Source organism: Nicotiana tabacum, chromosome 1 (assembly GCF_000715075.1).
Source record: "Nicotiana tabacum cultivar K326 chromosome 1, ASM71507v2, whole genome shotgun sequence".
Taxonomy (NCBI): Eukaryota; Viridiplantae; Streptophyta; class Magnoliopsida; order Solanales; family Solanaceae; genus Nicotiana; species Nicotiana tabacum.
The window spans coordinates 216,603,856-216,615,177 of NC_134080.1; the positions used below are offsets into that span (position 1 = coordinate 216,603,856).

General features: G+C 35.1%; 1 protein-coding gene and 1 pseudogene across 3 annotated transcripts; one reads left to right on the plus strand and one right to left on the minus strand.

Moving 5' to 3' along the window:
- Window positions 1-2,274: 2,274 nt before the first annotated feature.
- Window positions 2,275-2,988, minus strand: LOC142164791 (small ribosomal subunit protein mL103 (rPPR7)-like; annotated as a pseudogene).
- Window positions 2,989-3,188: 200 nt separating this feature from the next.
- LOC107786753 (sodium/hydrogen exchanger 4-like) lies at window positions 3,189-10,285 on the plus strand. 3 transcript variants are annotated; one of them, XR_012711436.1, is made up of 15 exons: window positions 3,189-3,917; window positions 5,444-5,562; window positions 5,648-5,745; window positions 6,287-6,346; window positions 6,445-6,491; window positions 6,579-6,773; window positions 7,278-7,324; window positions 7,449-7,515; window positions 7,822-7,922; window positions 8,026-8,127; window positions 8,513-8,657; window positions 8,732-8,794; window positions 8,895-8,978; window positions 9,078-9,251; window positions 9,574-9,711. XR_012711436.1 is itself a non-coding variant. In XM_075256817.1 (14 exons), exons 1-14 carry the CDS (start codon window positions 3,759-3,761, stop codon window positions 9,856-9,858), a joined length of 1,572 nt encoding a protein of 523 aa, XP_075112918.1. In that variant the 5' UTR covers window positions 3,447-3,758; the 3' UTR covers window positions 9,859-10,285. The 3 variants fall into 3 exon arrangements, 2 of the variants coding, with proteins under 2 accessions (XP_075112918.1, XP_075112921.1); XM_075256817.1 differs by lacking the exon at window positions 9,078-9,251 and having other exon boundaries at window positions 3,447-3,917; window positions 9,574-10,285; XM_075256820.1 differs by lacking the exons at window positions 6,579-6,773; window positions 9,078-9,251 and having other exon boundaries at window positions 3,455-3,917; window positions 9,574-10,285.
- Window positions 10,286-11,322: the final 1,037 nt, after the last annotated feature.

Consider the following 11,322-nt stretch of genomic DNA (forward strand, 5'->3'; position numbering starts at 1 on the left):
CGCATAGCGGGAGCTTAGTGCACCGAACTACCCTTTAATTTGTCACGAAAAAACTATGGTACTCTGATGCTTCGCAAATGTTGTTTGGTGCGTATAGGATCCACCAAAAGTAGTGCATCAACATAGAAAAAACATCATAGAATGCATATCTGATCCAGAGGTAGAAAAAGTATAATTGTATTATTGCAGAAGAACATGTTCTCAACAAATTGATCTCTAACTTTGTTGTTCTTTGCATCAGTAGTGCTTCATAATGAAGAGTGATGAAGGATGAAAATTTTCACTATGTTTGAGTTTTTAGACCTAAAATTGGGGCTAGTGGAGCTGCCTACTGTGTCTTTTCAATGAAAGTAGTAGTGAGGTGTCCGTACGAGAGTTGCACCAGCCGTGGATATAGACTAGACTAATATAGCCCGTTTGGCCAAGCTGCAAAAATCAGCTTATTTTGAGAAGTATTTTTTTCATAAGTACTTTTGGTGAGAAACAGATTGTGTTTGACTAATTAGTTTGAAAAGCACTTTTGAGCAGCAATTAGTGTTTGACCGAGCTTTAAAAAAATTGCTTCTAAATGTATTTTTTTCAAAAGTGCTTTTGGAGAGAAGCTATTTCTTTCTGCTTCTCCAAAACTATTTCTGCTTCTCCTCAAAAACACTTTTTTTCTTCCAAAAGCTTGACCAAACACCTCAATTTTTGGTCAAAAATGCTTTTGGCAAAAAAAAAGAAGCACTTTTGGCCAAAAAAAAACTTAGCCAAACAGGCTATAATTCAATCTCTTTTATTTTCTTCACTTACACTTTATACTTTGAGTTTAACGACCATGCATTTTGTGAACTGTTCTCCTGTCCCTCTCACCTAGAGAAAGTCATATTGGCTCTTTGCTTGTGAACTGTTCTCCAGTAATGTCACTTTACAGTCACATTACTGTAAAGTGATTTTTTTTTTTTTTTGGATGACCCACTGTTATGCATTAGCATTTTGAGAAGAAAAAAGATCTTATACCCAAAAAATAAAAAATATAAAAAAAGGAAAAAGGAAATAAACTTTGTTCCCGGAATAATAAAGAGTTTGAAACTAAAAAAGAATGAAAACATTAATAAAGTCTTCCACTGGCAAATAGCTGAATCTCCAACATTTAGGAAAATAAAAAGAAAAAAGAAAAGATTGTTGAGATCAAGAATTAGAGTAAAAAATTAATAGGTAGTTGAGCATTTCTCTTTCCCCTCTACTAGTTGAATTAGTATTCTTAGATTTTTATTAGTACATATTGTTTCTTTCACTTTGATTTTTTTACTATCTTGTTATTGTTATTGTTTTTTTTTTCTTTCTTTTCTTGAGTTGAAGGTTTACCGAAAACAGCTTCTCTACCTTTTCAAGGTAGCGGTAATGTATGCATACACACTACCCACTTTACTTCATCTATATGATTAGATTGAATTTGTTGTTGTAAATGATTGTTGATGGCCTTTGTTATCAACGATTGCCTCTTTTTCATCGACCTTTGAAAATTAATTTAAACGTTAATGTGGTGTTTTCTCCTCAAATTAAATTTTTGATCATTTCTTTTAAATACTCTTGTAGAAATGCAGGGTAAGACTGCGTATAATAGATCCTTGTGGTCCGACCCTTCCCCAAACTCCGTACATAGAGAAAACTTAGTACACCGGGTTGCCCTTTATCACTTCAATACGATTATATTGTATCAACAGAAAAAGTAATTGCATCCGTAGATAAAATAAAATATGTAGTTATAATTGCTTAATGGAGGAAAAATATACTCTTTACCTCAACCCTTAGCATGATAAGGAAGAAATACACTTATAGCTTGTTTAGCCAAGCTGGAAAAATTAATTTATTTTTAGAAGTGTTTTTTTCTAAAGTACTTTTGGCGAAAAACAGTTTGTGTTTAGCTAATAAATTTGAAAAACACTTTTAAGTAGAAATTTGTATTTGACCAAGCTTTCAAAAAGTGTTTCTAAGCGTATTTTTCTAAAAAATGATTATCAAAAAAATACTTCTATTTTTTTCTATTTCTTTAAAACTGCTTCCGCTTCTCCTCGAAAATACTTTTTTTCTTTTAAAAGCTTGACCAAACGCTTCAACTTTGAAAAAAAAGCAATCTTTTTGAAAAAAAGTGTTTTTCAACTCGGAAAAGCTTAGCCACACAGGCTATTTGACCTATATGATTATTGTAATCCTAATAAAAGGCTAACTACGGTTCGTTTGGTATAATGTATTAGGAAAAATAATATATTTACTAGTTTTGTTATTATTAATTCATGCTTTATAAAACACTGGAGTTGAAATATATATTTTTAACGAGTGCAATATAGTAGTGAAAGTAACAGCAATAATCTCAACGTCTTTCTTTTCCATCTCCTTAACTCTTTCCAGTGCCATTTCTGGCGATCCATTTTCACAATACGACCTAATTAATATACCATATGAGACTTTATCAGGTAAAAATCCATAGTTTACAGGAATTTCATCAAACAGCTGGGGGACACGATCATACTGTTTCGAGTGCAAACAAGCTAATAAAAGCACATTGATGGAAATTGCTGATCTTGATCTGGGGTTCCTAAATCATCCATCTCATGATAAATATTAAGCGCGTGATCGAACATTCCGGCGACTCCATACGAACGAATTATGGATGAAAGATAAGGCTCTTGAGTAATTTGTGAGCTATTCTTGTGAGATTCGAGGAAACTTTCAATGTCGGAGAAACGGTGGGATTTAGCGAGGCGCTTGACTGTGTATTCCTGAGCATAACGGGAGCCGGGAGGGCAAAGGGGAAATGTAACAGTCGGAAACGGAGGAGTAAATCTCTAGGGCTTTGTCAGGATCGTGCTCGGCTGTGAGCTTTGATTTTGCTTCGGAGATAGAGATGGTGGAAGTTGACCAAGCAGCGGCGGCCGCTGCGGCGGTTGAGAGGTGGCGCGCGTGACGCAAGGCAACGGAAGAAGCTGCTCCAGGGTGAAAATGGAGTAGGGTTTAAGTAGGCGGTCTGAGGGCTCATTTGGTATTAAGGATAAAGATAATTAATTCGGGACTAAATTTTAAAAAATTTACCATATTTTGTTGCGAGAAAATTATGGTATAATTAATTTCGTATTAATTATACTAAAATTATAATATTTTTTATCTTCGTAAAAATATAAAATAATTAACTTTAAAATAATTAATTTCGGAATAATTAATTTCGATTCCAACCAGACTATTTCTAAGGGTTTGACTCTATTAAAATAAGATGTAGTTACCAAATATATTGAAAGTGCTAATATATATGAAGGATATGCGTTATGTTATGATTTGGTAAGACATAAATTAAGTGGTAGGCATACGTCATAAATTCAAATTCTATTAAAATAAATTTTAATTACCAAATATATAAAAATACTAATATATTTGAAGCACATGCGGTATGTTATGAAGTATAATTTAGTATAAATACCAAATACGGATAAAATTTTACCTTTGGGAGCTTATCAATAACAATTTTTAAAAGAAAAGAACAAATTGTATTTTTGCATTATTAATAAAAGTACAACAAAGGAAAATAAAAGTTTGACACTTGTGTAGTTGTGCATGATATTTCGTCCTATTGCTACGTGTCAACTTTTCCGGTGAGCACCGCAAATTTGTTCTCACTCTTTAGTTTCTTCAGCAGCAGAAGCAATTATATATATCTTCTTTTAACATGCAATAATATTGTGTAATTAAAGGGAAAGAGAAAAACCAAATTAAAGTTGGGGAAAATGGCACTGTTTGATTATGTGATGGATATTGGGAATAGCAGCCATGAGCAAGTTGTTCCAATGACAGTTTTTGTGGCGATTTTGTGTCTATGTTTAGTGATTGGTCATTTACTTGAAGAAAATCGTTGGGTTAATGAGTCCATCACCGCCATTATCATTGTACATTCTTCTTCCTCTTCCTTCATTTTATATTATATTATATTGTTGGACATATAATTTGGATACAGTGTTTAAGATGTTAATTTGATTTATATTCGAGTGGTAGTTTGAAATTGTACTTTGAACGGAGAACATCTCACATTTAAGATTTGAATAGTTAAATAAATTTGGCTGAAGGGAGTGGTGTCGTGGAGCAACAGTAAAATTATCTTCGTGTGACCTACAAATCACGCCGTGGAATCAACCACCAACACAGTAGGTTGTCTGCATCACACTCCTGGTGCGGCTCTTTTTCCGACCCTGAGTGAATATCACACTCCTGGTGCGGCGACTCTTTTTCAGACCCTGTGTGAACGTGGATGCTTTATCTGCGGGTTGTCACGTCCTATTACCCTTTCTGTTCTAATTTATGTATCTATTTCTTTTTTAGTCAGTTCCAAAAAGTTTCTAAATTCGGATACAAAGTTTAAGATTATATTCGAGTGGTAGTTTGAAATTTTACTTTGAACGGAGAACATCTCACATTTAAGATTTGAATAGTCAAATAACTTTGGCTCAAGGTGAGCCGTCAAGCAATGGTAAAATTATCTCTGACCTATAAGTCACGAGTTCGAGCTGTGGAAACAACCACTGCATCTTATAATTATCTACATCACACCCCTTTGGGTGCGGCCTTCCCAGCCGCTACGTGAATGCCCGATGTTTTGTGCATCGGGCTGTCCTGCCTCATTACTCTTTCCGTTTCAATTTGTGTGATCTATTTCCTTTTTAGTCAGTTCGAACAAGTTTCTAAATTTGGATATAATGTAACTTAAAGTTCTCATTTTTAATGACACGCTTAATATTATGGTCATGTACTCATGTTTAAGATAGCAAGTTTCAAAAGTTTGTCTTTCTTTCTTAAACTCTATGTTTAGTTTAGCAGTTCAATGGAGTGAATGATACTCTAGTGAATGGCACTCCATGGAGACTATGGGAGTGAGTCTTAGGTGATTTCTTCCCCTTTGCCTAATTTTTGATTGACAATATTACGCGATTCCTTTGCTGGTGGGAGATAGTATAGGATGTAGCCCGTGGAATAGTTGAGGTTCTGTGCAGTTTGCATTAAATTTTGCATTTTTATTTCATTATTTATTTGATGATCTTCAGTTTTGGTTGTATTTTATGTTAGGTTGGTTCGCCTAGCGGGTTGGGTTATGTGTCATCTCGACCCGGTGGTATTTGCATCTTTAAAAAGAATATTTGAGTTTAGCAATAATGTTAGTGAACTAGTGTTATTGGCATGGAGAGAATACTCCTTAGTCATATTCAACTAGGTGTCAATACCAAATGGTGGTTCATTTACATCATTTTGGTAGAGTAGAGGTGGTACTCATTCTCCTCTTATAGCAGCTAAGCCAACAAAAATAGCATGAAAATTTTGAGGCAAACAGAATCATACATAGTAAAAAACTGCAACACTTCTTTTTGTAGTATCTCAGAGTTATTTTATATTTGATATAACAATCTTCTCCTCTGGTGCATAGGGTTGCATATCAGGGACAATAATACTTTTCATAAGCAAAGGAAAAAATTCTCACATACTTAGATTTAATGAAGAGGTGTTCTTCATTTATCTACTTCCACCAATAATATTTAATGCAGGGTAAGAAGCTTTTGTTAAATTATATTTCCATAAATCTCAAGCATTTTACGTTTTAAAATATGTTGTCTGTTCATATCTTATCCAGATTCCAGGTGAAGAAGAAGCAGTTTTTCCACAACTTCTTAACTATTATGTCGTTCGGAGTCATTGGGGTTTTCATATCATCAAGTATTATCACAGCTGGTAATCTGTCATTCCTAGGCTACTGATTTTGTCATTTATCTAATTTTTTCTTATAAAGGCGGTGTATGGGCTAGCTTGTCCTGTCCTGGGGCGGAGCTAGCACTCGAAATATGAGCTCGGCCGAACTCAGTAGCTTTGGTCCAACCCTTGTAGTTGTTCTAAAAATTCCATTATAAATGTACAAATTATTAATTTATAATCCAATAACTTAAACGGAATAGAATTCTGAATCCATAAAATTCAAATTCTGACTCCGCTTTTGAGCTTGTCCACACCTCAACTTCCACCGGGTGCCTGTAACTTCTCACCAGCACAGGTACTGGGTAATTCTGCCCCCCAAGACTTAGACAACTGGAAAGAAATAATCTAGTGTTTTTGTTTCCTGTGTTTTTGTCCATTGGGATTTGAGTCTGAGACGTCATAGTTCTCCATCAATTCATTGACCACTAGGCTATACCCTTAGATGCTAAAAATAATATCACAATTTCTTGTTTGTCATTTATCTAGTTCTTTAATTTACTTTCATCTTCTATTGGTATAGGTAGCTGGTGGCTGTTTCCCAAGTTAAATTTCGACGGATTGAGTGTTCGCGACTACCTTGGTTTGGTCCTTTTTCTAGTTGAATTTCCACGTTTCCTTTTCATTATTGATATCAGCTATTTAACTGAGATATTAACATGTATAACTGGTATGGTAAAGGTATTGGAGCAATATTTTCGTCGACGGATACTGTTTGTACGTTGCAGGTCAGTAATAATGGCATTTGAGGCCATTTGTCCTGTTTCATTGAAGTCAGCTAATTATATCTGTGTTGCTGCAAAATTCATGTGTAGGTTCTTCATCAAGACGAGACTCCGTTACTATACAGCCTTGTCTTTGGGGAAGGAGTAGTAAATGATGCTACATCAGTTGTTCTCTTTAATGCAGTGCAAAAGCTTGATGTTGATAGATTCAACGGCTGGTCGGCTGTCCATATCTTTCTAGATTTTCTGTACCTCTTCTCCACAAGCACTGCTCTTGGAGTTGCTGTCAGTTTTAAACTCTTTTAATCCCGTACTAAGTGGTAGAAAAAGGGACTAACTATTGCCTATTGAATACGGATTTAGTACTCGAAACATACTCTTGTCCTTTCTGTCTATTGATGAGAGGAAAGCCATACCTTTCCATGGCAAGACTTGGAAAAAATGAAAAGACTGTTTACGTTGCGTTTAAAATACAGGATGGTGTAATTGATGAATTATTGTCGTCTAAGCAAATATACTACAAATTCACTATTAAGATACCCATTTCATCACGCATAAGATTGAGCTCAGTTTCAAGATTAACAAACTTTTTGTGTTTCTCTGGGGATAATGAAAATCAAATACTATATTATTTTGGTTGATGATTGATGTCTTTCACATGTTATTTTTACTCTTGAGTAATGAATCCTTTAGTAAGTTTATCCACTCAAATGCATAGTTCTTTATCTGAAAATGTGTCTCGCTCCTTGGAACACGAGCCTTACCGAGTATGTCCAATTCTTCTTGCAGGCTGGACTTCTAACATCGTACATTCTGAAGGGCTTATACTTTGGGAGGTAAAATTTGCGTTTGGTGTTTCGGTATGCATACATTGGAATCTACGTCATCTTATAAATTCTACATGAAAATGAGCACTAGTGGTTATGCAAAATCTGGACTTAGCTGTTTATATCTTTGCAGGCATTCTTCCGTTCGTGAAATAGCTCTCATGCTTCTGATGGCATATTTGTCCTACATGTTGGCTGAGGTATAGCAATTTCTTGTACTCCATTTTTCAGCCCCCCACCCCACCCCACCCCACCCCACCCCACAACCCCCCTTTTTTTTGCGATCATCTAGATACTCTACTGATAAATTGATTTCGATAAGCTTGTTTGCTAGTAAGGTATGATCTTAGTCATGGTATCTTTTCAATCTTTGCGAGCTAAGCAGAACTTCTAGGAGCCGCTGATCTGTCCTTTGCATGTTTATTTTCATATTTTCAGTTCCCATACAAAATTCACATTTTATAAGTTTTCTCATAGTAGTTACAAAGTGATTATGTTGTTTAAAGCTTTGCAGCCTCAGTGGAATTTTGACCGTCTTCTTTTCCGGAATTTTGATGTCTCACTATGCATGGCATAATGTGACTGATAGTTCAAGAATCACTACGAGGTATGCATGAAAAGGTGTCATATATATATTTTTTACAGTATCGAGTTATCGTGAAAGTAAAAGTATGATTATGTACTGAGATGATGGATACTTTGGACCCCAGGCATGCATTTGAAGCTATGTCTTTCATCGCCGAAACGTTCATATTTTTATACGTGGGGATGGACGCACTGGACATTGAGAAGTGGAAAATGAGCAAACAGAGGTGAGATATCCACTCAATGTGTAAGTCATTCAGCTAATATACATGTGTATTGGAGTTGTCAATTCATCTTTGAACTTGGGTTGCAGCATCTTTGAAAGTGTGAAAAGCTCTTTTTATCAACTCGTTTACAATGTTTGCATCTAGTAGCTATTTCGCTAATGCGTAACTTCTAGTTACCTTCAATTTATTGGGACAACCAATAAAGACATAAAAATGTATCTAGAAAGTGAGTGGATTATCAACTTGGTACTTGAGCAGAGACGTTGGCTAGCATTCCTTTTGTCTTCCTTCGTATCAGTTGTATGTATATATGGTACATCAATCATGCTAAAGTATACTTGGGTTCGTTTCTGAATGTTTCACTACTACTTATTCGTGTCCGCAGTGTTTGGACTTCAATGGGAATATATGGCACCGTGCTCATGTTGATAGCTGTCGGGCGTGCTGCTTTTGTGTTCCCTCTCTCTGCTCTTTCCAATTTCATGAACCGAAATGCTACAAGAGCGCCCTCAATAACGTTCAAACATCAGGTCACATTCTAGTTATTTGTCGAAATAATCATGTTGTGGATAACGCCCTTATGTTGTGTGCTATTTGTTATCAGATAGTAATTTGGTGGGCTGGTCTTATGAGAGGCGCTGTCTCTATTGCCTTGGCATTCAAGCAGGTACTTTAGCATACATACGCGTCTTAGTTTTGATAATGAAGTGGAACGAGTATCTTCGAATATGTCTGATTTATTTTGAACCTATAAACTTTTGATGCAGTTCACTTATTCTGGTGTTACAGTTGATCCAGTGCATGCCGTAATGGTTACCACTACAGTAATCGTTGTGCTCTTCAGTACACTTGTAAGTTTATGCCAATCGGATAAGAGAAAGAACATCAACTTCTGATATGGAAAAATCTATTGGAACGGTTATTTTTTTGAATTTTTTGGTTGACCTTAGAGGTGGCAAAGCAAACTCATCTCGCAATATCCCGCCCAATCCGTCCAAGCTTAAATGGGTTTGGGTCAGTACACAAACCATCATTGAACTATTGGGTAGAAGCATGTCAAAATGCAACACAAACCCAAGTATACAAAATTGAATTGGGAGATCTCGAAATATGTAAATTTGGAGGTACTTTAGCTAATCATTTAAGAAATATATATTAGTTTTTCTCATTTCCCAAAAAGAAAAATGAAAAAGGAAAGGGGTCGGGTGATGTTGGGTGAGTTAGGTTATGACCCGTTATTTGACTCATCTTGGGCCAACTCATATTGCGTCAGAGCAAATTTTGGGTTGGTCGGGTTAGGAACCATTTATTAATTTGACAGTTTTAACTCGTCCAATGTGACCCAACTCGTCAATTTGCCACTCTCGTGGTACTTGTGGCGATTGAAATCTATTATTTCCTTTATTAGCTTTTAGTATATGAAAGAATTCATTGTTTCCATTGCAGGTTTTTGGCTTCTTGACAAAGCCACTGATTAACTATCTACTTCCACATCATGACCATACAAGGAGTAGCATAGATAGAGAACCTACTATCTCAAAAGATAGGCTCCCTTTACTTTCATTTGAAGAATCTGCCTCAACTAACCTTCTACGCGCGAAAGATAGTTTGTCGATGCTGTTTGAGAGACCTGTATATACGATTCATTCCTATTGGAGGAGGTTCGATGACACTTACATGAGGCCAATATTTGGTGGGGCGCGTAGAAATGAGTCCTCGGGGTCGGGATAGAAGCTAAGCCGCCGGCCTAGTCGTTTGCTGAGGAAGTGACGGTATTAAAAATGTTCGATGGAGGCGCAGTAAGGGACGATACCCTCATTGACGATTTGACATTCTAACACCTAACATGAGGTTCTATGCTCAAGGTGTGCACTTATTTTGACAAGTTAATCTAAGTTGGGAATTTGGAGCTCTTGTTTTCTCAACTCTTTTTCATGAAGTGGAGAAAGGGAAGGTAAATTTGCATGGGAAGAAATTTTAAGTTTGACTTAGGAGGATTTTCTCTCCTTATAAAAGCTAACTTAGGGGAGATGTTTATTAACTTGTCTTTATAATTGTTTGTTGTGTGACAATTTGTACAAGCATGTACAACAGGGAGGTTTCTATATGGTGCATGTTTCTTAGAAAATAAATTAAGTTCATAGTTGTTCTTTTGTGATGGATATTCCATTTTTTTAATAATCGTGATGTCTAGGCAAAATAATGTCAGTTTCCGCGTATCTCAATTAATTTTACGAGGTACCTACTGCTTTTGACTAGCACGTGTATTTTTGCGTCCATTGAAATTTGCATCATTCTTGGCGTGCAATTTAAGTTTGACAATAGATCTAATATTCATTGTTGTCAAGCTTATCAGAAAGGACTATAATAGTTTTTTTTTTTTTTTGTTGTTGTTGTTGTTGATAATATGGGAAAATGTGTTATAAAGGAAATGAAATTTTTTCTCATGATAGATTTAAGTCATGTGGCTTTTGAATTTTTTTAGAATTTTAGCTAGCCAAATTTGTACAAAATAAATGATGAATCGTCTTGGACAATATCCAAATTGATCCATCTAATTGCTTCAGCAAATTGATTTACAAAAAAAAAGTATGCCAAGAATTCTATTTTCTTTGTTTGGTATGTTATGTACTATAATTTTTTTGGCACAATTTTGGCATACTTTCTCTGTATTAGATTTTTTTTTTTTTTCTGATTTGGTGTTTGCTCTTGTGACCAAACAAAATTGTAAGAAACCCAAGTAATATTTAGTTGATAATCGAATTAGATCATGATACATCCATTAACTTAATAAAGTTTAAAATATGTTCATTTAACTTGATTCAAATTTCAACCATTTGGATCGAGGGATCAATCAGCTTCTAATATCTATATATACCAATTTTAAGATAAATATTTATATTAATATTTGACATAATATTTACACGCTTATATTATAATAAAGTAAGTAATAAAGAGGACAAACTAATCACTCAGAGGAGACGAGATTAAAGGAAGCTAGTTCACTTTCTCTCAATTATAATATAAGTTAATTTAATTCTGAGTGAAAATATTTTACAATTGGTTAATTTGTGCATGTAAGCCACCTATTCAGCGTGAATTTAAATTTAGTCAATAAAAAGATCATAAATTAACCTGTGCATATAAGTCACGTACTCGGTGCGAATTTAAATTTAATCGACTTCCAAAAAAAAA

Bases quoted from the DNA above. Each gene is read 5' to 3' on its own strand.
- LOC107786753 (XM_075256817.1), top strand. From the start codon at position 3,759: ATGGCACTGTTTGATTATGTGATGGATATTGGGAATAGCAGCCATGAG. The intron at 6,774-7,277 runs GTCAGTTTTAAA...TTCTTCTTGCAG, and splicing joins GCACTGCTCTTGGAGTTGCT to GCTGGACTTCTAACATCGTA. The intron at 7,516-7,821 runs GTATAGCAATTT...TGTTGTTTAAAG, and splicing joins TGTCCTACATGTTGGCTGAG to CTTTGCAGCCTCAGTGGAAT.